Source organism: Simochromis diagramma, unplaced genomic scaffold, assembly GCF_900408965.1.
Source record: "Simochromis diagramma unplaced genomic scaffold, fSimDia1.1 OVJJ01000205.1, whole genome shotgun sequence".
In the NCBI taxonomy this organism is placed as follows: domain Eukaryota; kingdom Metazoa; phylum Chordata; class Actinopteri; order Cichliformes; family Cichlidae; genus Simochromis; species Simochromis diagramma.
In genome coordinates this window covers 12,793,286-12,812,383 of record NW_024386782.1, presented here as the reverse complement: position 1 = coordinate 12,812,383, position 19,098 = coordinate 12,793,286, and the positions used below count along the sequence as shown (strand labels likewise).

Genomic DNA, 19,098 nt, shown 5'->3' with positions numbered 1-19,098 from the left:
AATTTACATGAAAATCTCAAAGTTGTGCTTTGTTGTGTGTATTGTCTAATTATTGTGGAAAGTAAAAATGAGTTAGCGGTCATTAAAATCTGTTCAGATTTTCCACGATTCATCTCGTAAATCATGACACACAGCTCTCCCCTACATAAACTCCATCTACAGGTTAAAAGGATCACTACTGGTATTGACAATACTGGCCCTGTATTTACATGGTATCGGATCAGCACCACTGGTGGTATCAGGAAATCAGATTGTGTTTTGATACAAAAACACACATCTGCGTAGATTCAACTATGGATTGCATGTGTCTGCATAGAAAAACAATATTTAAAACTGCCAATATGAACCCCAAATACAAATGTGTCCAACACACCATTGCTAACGATCAGATTTTCACACTAAAAGGATGTGTTTGATTTTTTTTGTAGCATTTTCAAAGTGTTGCAGCATACCCAGTACTGTGCCAAGTGCATAGGTTGTCCAGGGGTCTTAGAGTATGCAAGCAAAGGACATAACACCAGCAAAAAATATACCACAATGCAATGCATTCATGACACACATAACAGCCACTGCCAGGTGGTGTTCACGTCAGCTGAGGCTCATAACTCTGCAATTTAGGTGTTAAGGTGTTTAAATACAGCTTTCTGGCATATTTTCTTTTTAATTTGTTACTCGGTTCTCTCAAAATGAGGTCAGGTTACCATAGAAACACTCTCTAACCGTTTATAGGTGTATACTCATGCACTAAATATCTGAAGCTGCTGTTCCCTTGCTGCATCATGTGCGTGCAGGAAAGTCTAAAACAAAGCCGAAGTCACGTTCTCTGTTAATGTCTCTGTTAGTGTCAGCGTCACAGTATCATTACACCGGGATATAAGGTGTTTCCTGAAAAATGTATGTATATGAAACGTTTTCAGGAACTGTATTAATGCTGTGAATACTGATAACGTCCCAACATACTGTACACATTAACTTGACTGACTCCCTAACATGGTAATATTTCAGAAGAAGTGCTTACAAGCCTCATTCTGTCTCTGCACGTCCCAAAGCAGACACCAGGAGCACTTTCGCTTCGGGACTGTGACCCTTTGAAACCGAGATATAAATCTGCCTTGAGGGTCCAGATTTGTTACTTAACACATGCTCTGCTTATTAAACAGCAAGTCAATCAAGGAAGCGAGTCAACAAAACAAACCGCACACACACAATTGCATGCACAGTAGCACCCTGTTCTTACTAAGTTTTGTGCTTTCAGTCACGTAAAAATGGACGGATGGACAGGCAGACAATCAAACTGACAGCCAGCAGCCGATGCGTGGGCATGATGCAAGGCTTTGTTGTGGATTTGCAGAATTTGCAGTATTATGTCTCTGAGGAGCAGCATCCCCTCTGCATAATGGATGAGCGGGACAATCGGATCAGACTTTTTATATTGAACAACAAAGAGCTGCACTGATTTTAATGGGGGAATGAGAGAGTTAGTGGTGCGTGTTGAACTGTGTGTGGTTAACAGTGCTCCCACTGATCCCGAGGTCATTCAAAGTCAGGCTACATAACGAGACCGGGGGGTTCGCATGCATTTGTTATATTTAGGAACAGGTGCCTGTGATTTTGATGATTTGAATCATGTAAGACTGAGTTCAACATTCAGTACATCATTTAATTTGAGTCCCAATTAAAAAAAAAAAATGTCAGTTTGGTGCCACAGAAGCCAAATCCTGCACATCGTGCCTTAAAGGTAGTTTTTTCTTCTGAATACAACATGTGAATTTTGAGAAACTTTAGGAATTTGTGCTCTCTTGAGTTGATATTTGATTTTAGGGACAAACAACATTGTTTGGTTGATTAAAAGTTTCCACACAGACGAGTGGGAACTCTTCCAAGAAAACACATTAGCATAAATCTCTTGATATCAGTCATTAAATCCATCCTCAAAAAACAGCCTAATTTTATTTCATTCTTCTTAAAAGAGGTGCACGTTTTTATAAACAGATAAACGACCTTAAACTGAAGTCATAAAAGGAAAAAAAAAAGGCCCAGAAACAACCTCACAGTGCATCCTGAAACACACACAACCGCAGGTTAGCCCAGATTAAAAATTAATCCTTTTGCAACATCACACTCAGGCTGAAGTGTGAAAGTCTCGCATGAGGCTAAAGGTCATTCTGGGCTGATCTGTCACTCAGATTTAGCTCTTCACAGCCACTGGCCTTTTCACTGCTTTTCACTGGAACTAAGCAGTCATTAAGCTGAGAGGAAATACTTTGAAATTCTGTTGAACTTGAAAGTCGCCTTCTTTCTACACTCTTGCTGTGAGTTTTAATAGATTTCTGCAGTCCTGGGGTGCATCTGTTATTCTGTGTCAAATAAAACCCCACACTGGTGAAGGAAGATTACATGCCCTCCATTTATAATGATAAAGAGATATTTTATTGATCTCTGTAGAGAAACGTTCTCTTTGTCTGATTTAAAAAAAAAAAAAAAAAACAGAGGTTAGAGAGAATAAGCAGCTGCAGAGAGCTGGAAGGGTTTCTGTTGTTGCTTAAGGCCTCTTAAGGTTGGGGGCAGGATCTGCTAAAACAAGAGCTTGAACCTAGATCTTTTGGTCAGACTCTGCCTTTCTGCTGGGCTATCCATCAAATTTACGCCTGTTCTTTAACTGCATTTAAAGAAAAGCATTCCACTGTGTAGCCTACTACTTCTCGCTCATGCAGTTGTTTGTAAATGGAGACAATGCAGAGAGAGAAAAGAAGAGAATAGACACATGAAGTCAACCTTGGATTCGGTAAATGCATAAAAAGAATGTAATAACACTAGAAAGGCTTTTAGAGTGCCTTCCTCTGTGAGAGAATGAGGATAAATAAGGAATGTAAGAGGAGATTAGACTGTCTGTATTCTCCTCACACCCCGTCTGAATTATGATAATGTACTCAGCAACATGGACACATTTCAGTGTTTAAAGCAGGACTAATAACCAGCTCATCTTGTGTCAGAGCTTGAGTGGCAGCAAACGCCCACACTGTTTTATTATTTTTTTGTTCTGAACAGCATCACTTCAGCTGAATATGTCCTATTAATTTGAACCCTAATGAGATCTGCAACCCATCTGTTCTCACTGCTTTTTCCCTTCACCGCAGACGTTGACGACTGCCAGTCCGAGCCTTGTGCAAATGGAGGCACTTGCATCGACAAGATTGATTCCTTCCTCTGCCTTTGCCTGCCCAGCTACGGAGGAGACATGTGTGAGAAAGGTGAGAGGCTGGTGCACGCACACACAAACACATACATGATTAAATAACAGATTACTCCGAGCTGTGTGAAAGGAATTATTTTGCAGTCTGTGTTTGAAACTGGCCTTTTCACCATTGTGACGCTTGCTCTGAAAGGTTTGTTGCTAACTGTGCTGGTGGAAATAATCCTGATCAGTGTGCAGCATCTGTTACTGCCGTGTGTCATACCACAATATCACAAGGGTGCGTCGCCTTGCAGATATCAGACAATGTATCTGAGTGTCACAGGGCTGCAGGGTGACAGATACTGACAGAATTTGGCCATGCACGTAAATCCACAGACTATTTTTTTAAAGCGTCAGTTAATATTTCCACCGTTTTTCGTCAGCACCACACATCCACAGGTTTGTGTAGCAGGTGATAAGAATCAAAAAACATCTTCTACCGTGTGTGACGTGAAACTAATGTTGATTTATCATTTATGACTAGTAATTGTCATAAATGCAGTAACTGTTTTATGTACGTTTGCATAAATGCAAAATTTAAAATGGGAAACTGGCATTTTTGATCTCTCTTGGTGGATATCATCTGTGCCTTACTACACATGATATTCAATTCAATTCAATTTTATTTATATAGTGCCAAATCACAACAACAGTCGCCTCATGGCACTTTATATTGTAAGGTAGACCCTACAATATTACAGTGGAAGTGATTTTGCACAAGACAACTCAGTGGATAACTGTCTTGCAATATTTTTGCAGAAATATTTAGATGCTTTACACCGAAATTAGCAATACAACTGTGTAAAATATGCACAAGTTACAAGCATCATTCAAAACTCTTCTTCACGTAAAGTACAAAATATTAGCATCAAAATATGTCTAAAGCAAAAGTCCTTCTATTACACATTATAAAATCATATAGAGTATATTATTCATAATTATGAATACATTAATAATAATCTGGGGATAGGAATACCACTTCCTGATGCTTTAATAGTTACACCTTGCCATGTTATGTTAAAAAGAAACCCAAACAGTTCCTGATGATTTGAGCTAACAACCAGTGTTATCCAGCTGGAAGAAGTCGTTAAAAAACAGGTACACTGTGGTCATAAAGGGATGAGCACACCCAGCAACAATACTCAGGTTGGCTGTAGTGTTTAAATGATACTCAGTTGGTAACAAGGAGCCCAAAGTGTGCCAAGAAAATATCTCCCGCTCCATTTACACCATCATCCAGCAGCCTGAACTGTTGATCCAAGGCAGGATGGATCCATGCTTTCATGCTGTTTATGCCATTCTCTGTAAACTGTAAAGTTGTTGTGTGTGACATCAGCAGTTTCTCAAATACTCAGACCTGCACCAACAACCATGCCAAATCAGCTTTCATCCACATTCTGAGGCTCAGTTTAAACTTCAGCAGGTTGTGTTGAGCACGACTACATGCTTAAATGTATTGAGTCGTTGCCATGAGACATGAGACATGCCAGCCTTAACAAGCAGATGAAGATGTGTAGCTACTAAAGTACTTTTGTAGATAATAGCCCGTTTTTAATGACCCCAGGAAGAGTTGCTGTTACCACAGAAAAAAAGATTGCTGATCTGGATGCACGCAAGAAAACCTTATTTATAAAACACCTTTGAAGCATAAGTTCAAAGTGCTTGAAAAAATGAATGTGGGAACAAAAAAGATAAAAGAGACTGAGAAGATGATATACAGTATAAAAGTAAAAAGAATAAAGTGGACAGCTGACAAAATGTTTTTCAATTCCTAAATAAAAAGTCAAAGGAAATGGAACAGCTTGTTCAGTCCAGAGGTTCTCCTTGTTTCCAAAATTTGTGTTGCAGCCTTGTGCAGGGTGACAGATACTGGGTGAATCTCCTGTGAGCACACACACACACACACACACACACAGACACACACACACAGACACAGACACACACACACACACACACACACAGCGCTGATTCATCTCTGCACTGGTCTTGGACACCTCCAGCTACAGATCCGTCCTCCTTGTGTGTGTGTGTGTGTGTGTGTGTGTGTGTGTGTGTGTGTGTGTGTGTGTGTGTGTGTGTGTTTGCCTGTGTTCGTGTGTGAATGTCGTGCACTAGTTGTAATGAGGATTAATGAATTTCTAACCTTTGCGGTTATAAATGATTCTACGGGCCTTGGTGTTAATAATGAATACCAATAGTGCAGAGAAAGAACCACGTGTGCTGAGAATGGAAAAGAAGCCTGTGTATAATTACAGTTCATGTATTTTACTTCTGAAGATGCCCGAGTCATATGTTTTAGTCTTTATTTGCTAAATGGAAGGAAAAAAACGAATTTCTGCTTCCTTATATAGACTATAGCATCTCACATAGCGTGCTGTATTTGACTATGTTTAAAGTAGAAACAATTTAACTTCCCTTCCTCTTTACAGATGTTGAAGGTTGTGAACACGGCTGGAGGAAGTTCCACGGCCACTGCTACAGGTAAGAATCATGGAAAACGGAACCAGCTTACTTTACTGCTCTGTGCCAGTTTACTCAGGAAAGACTGAGAAAATTAGCAGAGAGAAGTTGTAGGAATGACTGGATCCTGACAGAGTCTCGATGCTGCTGGTGATGGACCAGAGTGAGATGCCCCTAGATAACATGGATGAGCTGGAGGGGAGATTCAAATTAATTTGTATCAAATGATAACAATAGTTGCCTCAATGTGCATTATATTGTAAGATAATAGAAAGAAAACCCAAAAATCAGATGACCACCTGTAAGCAAGCACTTGGTGAAAGTGGGGAGGAAAAACTCCCTTATAACAGGAAGAAACTGCTGGCAGAAGCAGGCTCAGGGAGGGGCAGCCATTTTTAGCCAAGTCATACTTTAACCATACATTAATATAATACTTTATTCTCGACATCCATGACCAGGTTAGAATCACCAGTTAACCTGCATGTCTTTGGACTTTGGGATAATCCAGAGAACGTGGAGGACACAGCTGGAAAAGAGAACATGCAAACTTCTATTAACATTAAAAACAGAAGCCTTCTTGGCGACAGTGCTCCACTCCACAGCGCTGGTTGCACATTTTGAGCATCCTCAAAGTTTCATATAATGAGGTTAGAGCCCAATGAGCCAAAAGGACAGGTTTTGGTCGCCTTCTGACACTTTTCTCCACTCTTGGCTGTTAATGGTGTCGCTGAGAGCTGATAACCTTAATATGTTGATCTCAGACATGCAGCAAAACTTCTTTCTAGGAGTGACAGCTAAAACAACTCTAAAACAACTTGTTTCAGGTAAAAGGATTGTTATTTTGAACTGTGAATTATGCAAAATATTGTGCTGGAAATGAGCACAATAGGTAGGCAGATTAACTTGGAGCGCATGGATCATTAGCGAGGAAATCCAACGTGCTTTTGACGGAGTTAAAGTAGAGACTGAACACGGGAGATCAGATGTCTCGTTTTAAAGTTGAGCATCATTTAAATCTTTTGGGAAGCATAACATGTGAATCAAATCTGCTTTCACCGTGTCGTCCCACAGGTACTTCACCCACAGACACACCTGGGAGGATGCAGAGAAAGACTGCAGAGAGCACAGCGCCCACCTCAGCAGTGTCGTCTCTGCTGCCGAGCAGGAGTTCATCAACGGTATGTCTGACGGGTGATTTTGATTTATTCAGTCATAATCTTTTGAAAGAAAAAGAAGGAGACAATCAAGACAAATGGCACAAATTAAACCCAACACTCTTAGGAAAAAAATATTAAAGCAGAACAAAGTATTAATATCATACATCACAAACAAGGGGCGTGAAATCGAAGCTTAAGGGATAAAAACAATAAAAGGTAGAGTGTGAAAAAAAAACAAGAAGAGAAAGCAGCAAGTCACAAAAAACATGATTCACAAATTCGATTATACGGAAAAGAGGGAGAAGGTGGCGGTGCGATGCTATCAGATACATAAATAAAGATCTTACAGAAGCAGTTAAATGAAAGGAAGCCATGTACTGTTCGTTCCAGGTCTCGGTCACGACAACGCCTGGATCGGTCTGAACGATCGCACAGTGGAAGAGGACTTTCAGTGGACAGACACCAACGATTTGGTCAGTGATCGCTTTTTACACTTCCTGTTTTCAGACTGTGAAAAGTCATCATAATAAACCAGCTCAATAGGAAACACACGTTTAAAGCTCACAAAATTACATTTGCGTAAAAATACCATTTTTTTTCTTTTCACTTAAAAATATGACAAGAATCCCAGCCTGACTACAATTACAGATGAACTCAAATGCAGGTGAAATCTGGTGTTTGCTGCCGTGCAGGTTTACGAGAACTGGAGGGAGAGCCAGCCCGATAACTTCTTTGCAGGTGGCGAGGACTGCGTGGTGACCATTGCCCATGAGGACGGCAAGTGGAACGACGTGCCCTGCAACTACAACCTGCCCTACATCTGCAAGAAAGGCACAGGTACTGTAACAATGCTCAGCTCGCTAACAAAACTGAAAAAGGTCTTTTCAGATTGTCGGACAGGGAAGGACGCTCCCTATCAAAGATCTCCTGTCTTTACATGATTGGGTTTTCTGTGTACTTACCAGCTGGCCACCAGTTCTCATGCAGAAAATCAGTAGTTGGCTACACTTCACAAGTTGCTTTTTTGCTCTATAAAAGGTCATCGCTGCAGACGCTCCAAAAATTGACAAAATGCACGCGTGAAGGCTGAGATTCAGGCTAAAACCTGTATTGATTTTTGAGAGGAATATCAATCTAAATCTTCCTCTCATTGGCAGCTCTTTTTCCCCTGGCCCCACTTACACTTGTTCAGGCAGAAGAACTGAAACTGCAGTTATTGTCCTGTTCTCAAACGCCATGTGAAATTCCTACAAGCTGTTTTTTGTCAGCTTTTCTTGATACTTACTGTACCCAAGCCTTTCCTCTGGGATTCAGTCAACCTAAATGTGAAAGCAATGAGATCACATAGACTTGGGGGAAAAAAAGAAAGAAGACATGGAAGACCATCAAGAGGCCTTAGAAAAGGACGGGGAAGGATAAAGGAGGACAGGGGGAGAGGGATTAAGTCATTTGAGAGTGTTTGCTTGTCTGGCTGTGGTCTCATGGCTCTGTGGTTTGGCTGTAGTCCCTGTCTACTGCAGAGACTAGCCCCTTAAAACAGCTCTTTCTGTCAGCAGATACAGCAACAAGGCTGCCATCTAGAGGCAGCGCACGCCTGCAAATGACGACCTTCATGAGTTATTGTTGTGCATATTGTGCGATGCTTTCATTTACTATACATTAGCACTTACATTAAAAAAAAATATGCGATGACTGCAATAATGGGTATTTATTAGTGTGTCTGTTCTAATTAATGTCAAATAAACTCTGGATGTCTCTTCAGGAATTCAGCCTTTTTTGTATGAGTGATATGAGGCTTCTCTGTTTGTTTGTAGTGTTATGCGGGACCCCGCCTGCGGTGGAGAATGCCCATTTGATAGGTCGGAGGAGATCACATTATGATATCCATTCAGTGGTGCGCTACCAGTGCTCTGAAGGCTTCTACCAGCGCCACATCCCCACCGCACGCTGCCGGGCCGATGGGAGCTGGGAGCGACCAAGGATCATCTGCACAAAGTGTGAGTGGTCGCTTTAAACTGAAAGCATCATGTATGAGGAGAAAAAATTTTTTTTTTCCTCACATACAGGCTGAGTAGAAGTTGAGATGTGAAACTCCTTTTTACTTTTTTATTATACCATAACATTGCAGCATTGTAGTGACTTTGGAGCTCTATAATAGTGACTGTGCCACCAATACAAGTTTTTTATTGATTATTTTCACACCTTGCTCCTCACTTACAAATTCAGACGGTTCTGCCAGGTTGTTGTTTTATTGAGTCCCTTTTGTCATTAGTTTCTGAACTGGTTGGGCAAATTTCTTGAATCAATTTTGTAATTCAGATTGATTTATATGCATATATGCAGCATATATGCACACAAATGAGTTTAACACATTGAAAACCTTTAATGCAGGTGTCAAAATGAGGTCATTGTGTCAGACACATTAGTGTAACTACAAAGGCAAGCCCATTTGGTGGTGAGCAAAACGCAGTGGTTAGATTCACAGTGGACTCCTTATCAAAACTTTTACCATATACATCAGTATATCACAGTAATGAAACATCTTCTCAAACACGTCTGTTTGGTCACAGTTTCTTGTTGAATGCATATCTCTGTATGTCTTGACTGTCCTCTGCACTTTTACGTTTTCCTATATCGCATCATTTTTCTCCCGCTACACATCCTTACTCCCCTCCCAGCGGTACGCTTCCGCCCTTATTAGTGTCTGAGCAGAGTGCTCCATGCTCACAAATCATGTCTGTGGCACTCTATAAATGCTATAAATGTGTGTGACAATACTCATAATGCCCGCGATCGTATTTTGCCAAGTAGAGCCCGTAAATGATGACTTCATTCATAGTTGTGAGACAGAGACAGAAGATTCATTGTTAAAGTCTGAAAAGAAATGTTCTCTTTCTGTCGTGCACAAGGACACTAAGTCAAAGCAACTGTAAAAATCGTGGATGTAAATATGACCTCACACACACACACACACACACACACACATAACAACGCAGTAAAATATGATCCATTTAAAATCAGTGAAATTACAATCCAAGCAGCTCCTTGATGATTTCATCAAACCCGATAATTAGCATCAACCAACCTCAGAGCTTTAAGTCTGTTAAGTATCATTTATTAACTCTTTCCCATCTTAACAAAGGTGACTCACTAATAAATAATGTATCAGCTCATATTAGGCTTTTGTGTAGCATTGAAGAGTCAGCTGATTAGCGATGGGAACCTTCAGCAAGGAAATATATTTTGAGTATTTGAGTATTTATGGTTCAACTACACACTTAAGCTTCTTTCAGAGCAGATCGTTTAAGAGTAAGAAAATATATGCAGAGATTTAGGCAGTGAATATGGAATTTTTGTGTACAGTGCAGTAATTGTGCACAGTGACAAGTGTGTTGTTCATCTACTGCAGCTCATATACAACGTGTCACCATTTCCTCCCCTCTGCAGCTCGACGACTGCACCGGTACCGACGCCATCACCGCAACCAGCGCCACGACCGCCACGGCCACAGGAGACACGGAGGAGAGGGACACAAGGCCAGAGAGGACGCACACAGCTACTACTGAACCAAATAATACAACATCCACAATGCCTAGGTGCTAACCATGGCCCATAAGGAAAGACAGTAGATCACAGCAATTTCCATTTGCCCTTCCTGCTTCTAACCACTAACCGTGCTCTCTGCTTAGCTTTACTCCCCCAGTGAATAAGATTATCCCCATAATCTAACCTCCATGCTTTTTGATGCTTCTTTTTATTTTCTCTCTGCTTTCTTTAACCGAGGTCCATGCGAACACTGACTTTAGCACCGCCCTAACATCCGCCCTCCCAAACAGTAACTCCTCCACTCGTCTGCAAACTATAACCTTCTCTTGGTCTGTCAGCCTGACAGCAGTGTGTGAACGTATGCATGTAAGACAGAAACTTAGAGGAGTGCCAAGTCACTTTTTTGGAAAGGTTTGCTTGTTCTACATGAAAAAAGTAACTCATTTTAGTATTCTGTTTACAAAGCACAGATGTAATTGATGCAAGATAGTCCTGGTATCCCAGCTTTTTGTACGTGTACTGTAGCTGTTACTTTTCCATAGAGCACCTGAATAGCTGGTCTCTTTTATTCGACTGACGTGCTTTTTTTCTAATATCTGTTTGTGTAATGTTACTATTTATTATGAATCATTTGCTAGTGAACATGCTCGTTTTCTTACTTATCCTTTAGAAAGCTGACGTAACACCATTTTTCTATACCAATATGTAAGTCCAACAATCAGTCGATAACAAAATTAATCATTTGATTGCCTCTAATCTCTGTACTGTAAATATTGTGACGTGTGTTATTGGCTCAAACCTGATCAATAGCTGGACCTTGTCCAATCCGATAGACTCCCCAATCCCCATAAGCACTCTCAGCTAATGTATACGTCCCATTGACATAGTTTGTGTGGGTGGGATTACAGAATAATTTCAGATAACCACTTGATTGTACCTAATTTGCACGGCCATATTTACACGATGGGTAGAATGTCACTCTTTTTTTCGTCTCTTGTCTCTTTGATATTTGATCTGTTATCCACTTTTTTTGGTGTTATGACTTTTTGTCCTGCTGTTGTACTCCATTCTTAATAAAGCGAACAAAATGGACAAAAGTTCTGCTTTTCATTCATGCTATCAGCTGTTTTTCACTTTCAAACTCAGCGTAGTTTTGCCACGAGGTCATGGTCGACTCAGAACCTGATCAGATCAGTTAATCTGAGTCGGGGTTTTTCCCCCTACTATTATCTCTCTATTTTGTTTTAGCTCCATAGTGTAGTGCGAGCTAAACCTCATTTCCAGCTAGAGACAAAAATGCCCTGTGGGGTTAAACTAAGAAGAGCATCTGGTGTAAAACTTTGGAGCTACTCGCTGTGGTGACCCCTTGCGGCAAGGGATCATCTGACTGTAGCATCTGGATTTTGTCAATAAGAAGTTCTTAATGGTTATTTTAGGCAATAGATAAACTGAGGAGCAACATCAGGACTCAGTATAAGATGAATACAGATCACTTCAAGTGAATTATGCATGCTATTGAGTTGAAAATGATCATAGGTTTTTCACTTTAAAATACTTTAGTCTGGGTAAAGTTACAGAATCCTGCAAGCTGCTTTGCAACCCACCTTCACAACAGCTCCCTGTCATGCTACATCTGACTTAAAGTGCCTGTTCTCTTCTGTACAGTGCTTTTGTTGATGCTCTACTCACCTGAAGTGGCAAAATATCTTCTTTTGCAAAGGTGGACCTGATTAAAGTACACCTCCGGGAGCAATTTAGCTTTTGAAACACATACTAATGAAGTGCCCAGCGGGAGGTTTTTGGCGCGATGTTGATGCTAGAGGAGGTTTGGAGCTCTGCAGTTATTGATTCAGCAGAGCATGAAGACTTTTACATGGTATGTGCCTCAGGACTCGGCTTGTAAACTTTATATTGTTTGCCACTATATTTGGCTGATTTGCTGCATTTCCCAAATATTTCTGCTTTGCAGTATCATCAATTACACTGGAATATCAGTTTCTTCCTATTACAGTACCAAGCTTTTTAAAAACGACCCACTGTTTCATTTACAGAGCCGGACGGTATGGCTGGTCATGACTCTACCCTAATGACTGAGAGTCAGTTGGTGGGTCCAACACTTTATACCATACTAAACTGTTTTTAATGGACACTCATGTTGCAATAAGATAAAGCCTACAAGGTTAGGGTTGCGTTTATTTGCACTGTGCTTTCTAAAGTGTGTTATAAAATACAAACTTAATCTGAGCCACAAATTGTGACAAAGACAAAAAAAAACAAACAAACAAACAAACAAACTCAGTGATCAAACTTCTTGTACTGCATCTTACATTCAGCTGTGTCCTGCATATCCTATTGTATGTACACAAAAAAGGGAAATGTTCTATTTACCAAGTCAAATGACACTTTAGCAGCCAAAACATGTTTTCTTTTTGCTTTTTGAGACATTTCCTGCAGTAATCTGTGTGGCCACTGTGTCTGACAGCTCACCTAAATCCAGGGTTCACCTCTTATCAGTCTGATAACTTGAGCAGTGCAGTAGGGCACAATGACATCACCAGCTGGAGAAAACACTGACAGCTGGGGAGACGTGACTGCTGAACCCGCAAACCACTTGGTTCGGGAAGAAGCGCGTTTAAGTTTAGAAGCTCAGACGTGATATGCGAGTCATAAATATTCTCAATATTTAGCGAAGGAAAAGGTTAATGAGAATGTAATTTAATCAAACACTGACATGCACAGCTAGCTGCGAGAAATCTGTGTCCCATTTTTATAATACAAAAATAGCCACAGTTCAGCGCTCCAGTTCTCAAACTGTAGATAGAAAGAATGAGCGTGGTAATCATTTAAGTCGTTTATTAAGCAAAAACAAATTCCATGTGCTTCCTTTCCCCGTTTCACATGACTGTAAACTGAATATTTAAATTGAAAATGACAGTCTGGACTTGGAGTGGACTGGAATAGTGATTAGTATCTGTCTTATTTCTTTATACGCTCCAGTCACATGAAGGCTAGACCACAACGTCGATCACCAGGTGGTTTTTTCTTCTCCAAGCTGTCAGCTCGAGTGAGTCATCTCTCTTATCAGCAACTCTTAAGTTATTCAGCCTACAGAGGATTCAGCTGATGTTCAACATTTAATATACTCACAGTTAGCGTGGGGGGTGCTAAAAATCACACAAGGGTGAAAGTTGCAATATTCAAGATCAAAAAAATGAATCTTCAAATTTTGTAGCTTTGGTTTAGATTTCTGTATAGAAAAAGAGGGACTGAATCATTCTCCGGTGCTGCTGCTGACCTGTATGGTTCAGGTTAGTTGAAGTTTTGTGACGATACAAACTGGGTGTCTGCATGAGTCACCTGAACGCTGTGCGATCTGATCACGGTCCTCACCTCCATCAACAGCCTCCTTATCAGGGTCCAGAAGTCCATACAGGAAGTGGTGGGTGAGGTGACTGATTTTTTTAACAGTTGAGTCAGAGAGAGCAATGTTTTTAGATTTCCTCTGGGTTTTAGGGATGAAAAATGTGTGCATTTAATTCAGTTCGTGCCCCAGTAAGCATTCCTCACCAGTCCGTGGCTTGCGTGTGGTCTAGTTTTCCTTTTTCTTGCTGTTGGATTGTCCCGCAGGAACAGGTTTCATAAAATAAGCAGGGTTTGTGTGGCAGCGCAGGGCCAGCAGCGCCGGTGCAGCAGCGAGCAGCGCATTGAGAGCGATAACAGGCAACCGTTTGTCTGCTGGGACTCGGTACGTGAAGGGAGTGCGGGAATGCAGAGATGCTCCGATATGGCACCACTGGGTCTGGAGGGAACAGCGAGTGAGGGGGAGGGAAGTCAACATGAAGCTTTCCATTTTTCCTTTTGTTTAAACGAATATTAATCACAGCACAAGATGAGAAAACTACAGTTACCTGAGCCATGGCGCCGGCAAAGAAGATGGTCCAGTCCAACATCCAGCTACATCCAGGTGTTTTCAGACCGTAGATGAAGACCGTTAGCAATGGCAGTGCGTAGAATAAGTACACCAGCATCTAAAGGAATTGTGCACCAAACAGTTAAACAATAAACTACATATTATATTAGAGTTAACTCAGTTTCTGAGTCTTCGGTCTCCAGACTCACCATAACCCTGGGAAAGCCAACTGGGTCTTTGAGGTACGGCTCATACTGATAGATGTAGGTGAAACAGGTGTCCAGAGAACAGTCCAGCACTACCTGCAGCACAACACGAAGAGAGTTAAAACTGGAGCGCGAACAGAAGCGCAAGTACCGACACACAGAAAAGGTCTTGTGATGTTTCACTTACAAAGCCTCTAAACACGGAGAAGGCCATGGATCCGAGTAACAGCAGTGAGAGAAGCAGGTCAATGGGTCGAAACAGCAGACTTTTCTTCTGCTCTGCAGCGATCTGCTCGACACAGAAATGTTCACAGTTGATGTTGGTGCTGTTCATTTTACACCGTACAGGTTATTTTCACACGGGCATCGGAAAACTGAACGTGTCTGGAGATTACCCAGCGGAGCTGCCTGTGAGAAGACAAATGTCTAACACAGTCAAACTGGATATTAAAACAGCTCTCAAACTGCCTGCTCCCCAGTGGGAAGCCTGTGTGATGTCCCACTGAGCTCATGTGGGAATAAAGAATGTAACTGTGTGGAAAATTCACACCAAGCAAGAGGGTGTTACGTACCCTCCAGCACCTCCTTAACCTAACAGAGTTTTTCCAAGTACTAAAAATGCATTTCAGGTGGAATAAATATTATTGTGGGTACAAGTTAAAAAGGCCAACTGTGAAGAAATGTCCCCAAATGATTTTTCTGACACCATCTGGAGTTCATATGCAAAAACAACAATTTTCTTCTCCCAACTTACACACATATACATACACACACTTTTTTAAAGTATAATTTAATGTCATTTGGATCCTTGGATCCTGTTCTATTCAAATTTAAATCAGTCTAACTGTCACTTATGTAGCACCAAATCACAACAACACTCCGCTCAAGGTGCTTTATATTGTGAGGTAAAGACCCTAGAAACCCATGAACCATAACAGAGAGAAAACCCCAACAATCAGATGACATCACACGATCCACAAAGGTGCATATCAGGTTAACTGATGAGTCTCAGTTGGGTGGGTCCCAGTGTACCCTGCCTTTTGCCCTATGACAGCTGAGTTAGTCTCCAACCTTGAGCATGACTCCTAATTAGAAAGGTGGCTACAGAATTTTAAAGTTTAATGCACTACAATATGCACAGATATGTAAGCTGTAACCAGATTCTGGCTAGACTACTCTCGGAGTATATAGTGTATAATGAACACATCCTAAAAGCGAGAACTTTTTACCTTATCTGCTGTGATGATTTGCATCTCTCTGGGTCTGCTAAAGAGCAGCGAGGCTGCCCAGAAAGGTGCCAAAAAGAAGGGGATATTCCTCCAAAACGCTGGTCGAATGTTGGACCCATACTTGCCTGAACAAATGAGAACTTCATCAATACACGTGGTCACAAACAACTGCGCCCATCTGACCAGACTGTGTTCATGCTGCTCTCACCAATGACCACTCCTGGGATGTGAACGATCTGATGAGCGATGGAGGAGCCTGCCCACAGCAGGCCCAGGCTACGATACGACTTCCTGCACGACAGAAAGTCAGAGGTCTCACTAAAGCACAGACATGAGAGACTGTGACGGCAGCGGCAAAACCTACCCAGAGAACATGCGGTGGATGATAACGAAGAAGAGGATGAAGTGAACGATGCCCTCCCAGTAAGACATCATCAGTGCATAGGCAGTGGTTAGATGAGGCTCACCCTGAAGGGAAAGAAACATCCAAACTTTAACATTTAAACTTATGAAGTAAAAAACAAAAAACAAAACAAAAAACTGATCGGTCTTGGAGAGAAAAGCGAGAGGTTACCATTTTTATGTAGAAGCCCATGAAGCCAGAGATGAACCCATCCTGCTCTAAAGCATTGGTCAGACCCACCAGGCAGGTGAAGGAAAACTCTGCGAACACTGCAAACATACAGAGAAAGAAAGAGAAATAACAACCGTCCACCTGCACTTTACTCATTTATATGAAAGCATGTGTGTTTGTGTGACTGTACCATAGAACAAAGGGTCCACTTTGGCCTTGTGCCGCACAGTGAGGAAGAGGAGGAGAAGCACAGACCCCAGGATGACCGCTCCCATCCCCAAGATAACCAGAGGTCTGAGGACGAGTTCAGACACAACCAAGTTATTCTGGAGAACATTAACCAGTAAATCAGGATCGACGTAGATAATTAATTCTCTCTAAGCTGCTTTATTATAAAACGACTTTGAATAAAACTTAAACTTCATTTTGTGCTTTATAAAAATTAACTCAAGATCAGTGACGATCGACGAGACTTTAAAATGATCTAATTTTGCGAAATATCGCAGCTTTCATCACAAAAGGAGGACGTTTAGATAGAGGGTTCAAAAAGATTAACATTTCTGTTACTTGATTATTTTCAAAGCTTTCTCGGCTCTTTAATTGCCAGTTTCTCTTTGGTGAAATTCAAAAGCTCGGAGCAGTGTGGGGCTGTAACACTGATTGATTAACGCTCATTATCGTGGGCGATATAGCCTTACACTCCGTTAATTTAGATTTAGGCCTACGTTTTAAGACTTTATAACGGATCTCTTAAGTTCACAGCATTAGATTTTCCAGCCTTGGTGAATCTTTTTTTTCTCCTCTGGGTAAACACGCCCTTTTCCCTTCAGGCTGTGGGCCGCTTCATAAGCCTATTAATATCGGCGGCTTTACCATGCTTCCACACAACAGGCCGAGATTAGATTGAAATGATCCGACTACACACACACTTACTCTTGAAGCGCTGGGATGTTGTTCATTGTGTATAAAACTCCAGGTGCCAGAAGAGAAAGGAGAAAAACGCCGATTTCCGTCGGTGGCCTCATTCTTGTAAACGTGTTGTTTGGCCTCTAAGGTGAACTTTAAAAATGTTCCACATAAAAAAGAAATCTGTCCCTCCTAAGCACGTTTCAGAGCTGTGCACCGAGTCATGTTAAAGCAGCGCCCTCTGCGCTGCCGCTGAACGCAGGAGATGATTTAAAGCAGCGTCACGTTGCCTTTTGATCTGTGATGAAACCTTCAGCTCCAATAAGCCTGCTGCTGTCCTGCAGGTGTCAAAGTTCACCTCGGGCAGGAGGCACCTCTAATGAGAGAACATTTAAAGGGAGAGTAATGCAAAGTTCAGATAACGGACCGCTGAATCGCCCATCATGCGCAAATATCGCTCTTTTCCTTCACGTTTTTCATTAAATTCTCTGATCTGTCATTAAATGCGTCTTTTAAAACATTCACTCAGTCTTTGTACAGACTGCCACCTGGTGGAGGATGATTCCCCATATCAGTGTTTCCTCCCCTTGAAGTCCTTTCAAGTTCAGTTTTCTGTCTTTTTGCTTTCTAATCATGCTGTATGTAGATACCCTGCACCAGATGAGTCTGTACAATCCAGCTATTCAAGTCACGTGATGTCAGGGCAAGCGTGGTCTTTAGGGTCTGCTTGCCCATGGGGTTCCTTTAAGGAGCCATCTGTGCTGTTTGGTGTAAGATTAACTCCTCCATCTGATGTCTCCAGTCTCGATTAGATTGTGGATTAGATTTGATATCTTACAGAGAACACAAAGTTCAGAACAAAGATTATGTCTTTTAGGTCAGGTCACTGTTTAAAACTCACAATCAGTGTGACATTTTTACATAGCTTCTGTTTCTTTGTAAAGCACTGCCTCATAAAGCTCATTGTGAAGAATGCCTACACCTGCGTTTACACAACACCATCTCATGGATGAACAAGGGTGGGTAAAGCAGGTCTACATCCAGCGCACCCTTATCTTCTGTAACAAAGCTGCTGAAGAGGATTATGCTGCTGTTGCCTCAGAAACTTAGTCACCAGTGGAAAGAGAGCACCGAGAGGGGTGGGGAGTCCACGCAGAGAGTAGAAACAGACAGGCAGGCGATACTACTGCTACAACCCTTCACACACACACACACAGCACCAGCTTTTTTTTTCTTTCTTTCTTTTTTTTAGGCTGACACAGATTTTTTCTAAAACCTGCCACCATGTGGCACCCTTTGATTATCGGCATCATGACAGTGAACACCTCTCTAACCGTCTTCTACTGGGCCTTCATCCTGGGCGATGCTTACTACAAGTGGCTGATGGAGCCAGAAGACAAGCCCAAGAAGGTGGTCACCCCAGCTTGAGGGAGCCAGTATGGATCTACCTGAATGAGTGACTGGATGTTATTTGCTTAGGAATACTCTGCTCAGCTAGTAGTGCTTACAGTGAATTTCTGCTTCTTTTTTTATGTATTCATTTTTTTTTAACTGGAAAAGCCTTGGATTCCTGTTTTGAACTGAAAAAATAACCTAAAGCAATCTGCAAGTTGATGAGAAGAATCATTCTTACAGGTAAAGTGTCAATTTATCTTAATATTTATTTCGCATCATTTTATTGTGTTTTAGCTACATTTGTTGCTTGCAGTGTGAATCAACACACACACACACACACACACACTTCACACACCATCCGCAGGCAACAGGTCCTTCAGGTGACACTAAATGAACCGTTTAAGCTTTCTGCTGACTCGGTGAAAAGGTTTTGGTGGTGACAGTGGCATGAGTCAAGCAAATCCTGTTAGGATTACTAAA

General features: G+C 41.5%; 2 protein-coding genes across 4 annotated transcripts in view; one reads left to right on the top strand and one right to left on the bottom strand.

The window, feature by feature from the left end:
- The window catches only part of LOC120727563 (neurocan core protein-like), a 47,355-nt gene extending 35,834 nt beyond the window's left edge, over positions 1–11,521 (top strand). For both annotated transcript variants that reach the window (XM_040021904.1, XM_040021905.1), the window contains exons 14-20: positions 3,138–3,251; positions 5,665–5,716; positions 6,767–6,873; positions 7,243–7,325; positions 7,545–7,689; positions 8,667–8,849; positions 10,300–11,521. In XM_040021904.1, the coding sequence (XP_039877838.1) occupies positions 3,138–3,251; positions 5,665–5,716; positions 6,767–6,873; positions 7,243–7,325; positions 7,545–7,689; positions 8,667–8,849; positions 10,300–10,418 (803 nt within the window). In that variant the 3' untranslated portion in view covers positions 10,419–11,521. The remainder of the gene's footprint in view (positions 1–3,137; positions 3,252–5,664; positions 5,717–6,766; positions 6,874–7,242; positions 7,326–7,544; positions 7,690–8,666; positions 8,850–10,299) is intronic.
- Positions 11,522–13,236: 1,715 nt separating this feature from the next.
- LOC120727564 (transmembrane 6 superfamily member 2-like) lies at positions 13,237–17,649 on the bottom strand. 2 transcript variants are annotated; one of them, XM_040021907.1, is made up of 11 exons: positions 17,251–17,649; positions 16,508–16,611; positions 16,318–16,415; positions 16,108–16,211; positions 15,952–16,034; positions 15,744–15,868; positions 14,702–14,803; positions 14,518–14,610; positions 14,307–14,426; positions 13,966–14,197; positions 13,237–13,850 (listed from the first exon to the last, which is right to left on the bottom strand). In XM_040021907.1, exons 1-10 carry the CDS (start codon positions 17,340–17,342, stop codon positions 13,988–13,990), a joined length of 1,131 nt encoding a protein of 376 aa, XP_039877841.1. In that variant the 5' UTR covers positions 17,343–17,649; the 3' UTR covers positions 13,237–13,850; positions 13,966–13,987. The 2 variants fall into 2 exon arrangements, with proteins under 2 accessions (XP_039877841.1, XP_039877840.1); XM_040021906.1 differs by having other exon boundaries at positions 13,237–14,197; positions 17,251–17,647.
- Between the last annotated feature and the right edge of the window lie 1,449 nt (positions 17,650–19,098).

Excerpts from the sequence above, each read along its gene's own strand:
- LOC120727564 (XM_040021907.1), bottom strand. The coding sequence starts at position 17,342 with ATGAGGCCACCGACGGAAATCGGCGTTTTTCTCCTTTCTCTTCTGGCA. Across the intron at positions 16,612-17,250 it reads AACATCCCAGCGCTTCAAGA|ACCTCTGGTTATCTTGGGGA; the intron begins GTAAGTGTGTGT and ends ACTCGTCCTCAG. Across the intron at positions 16,416-16,507 it reads AGTGGACCCTTTGTTCTATG|TGTTCGCAGAGTTTTCCTTC; the intron begins GTACAGTCACAC and ends GTATGTTTGCAG.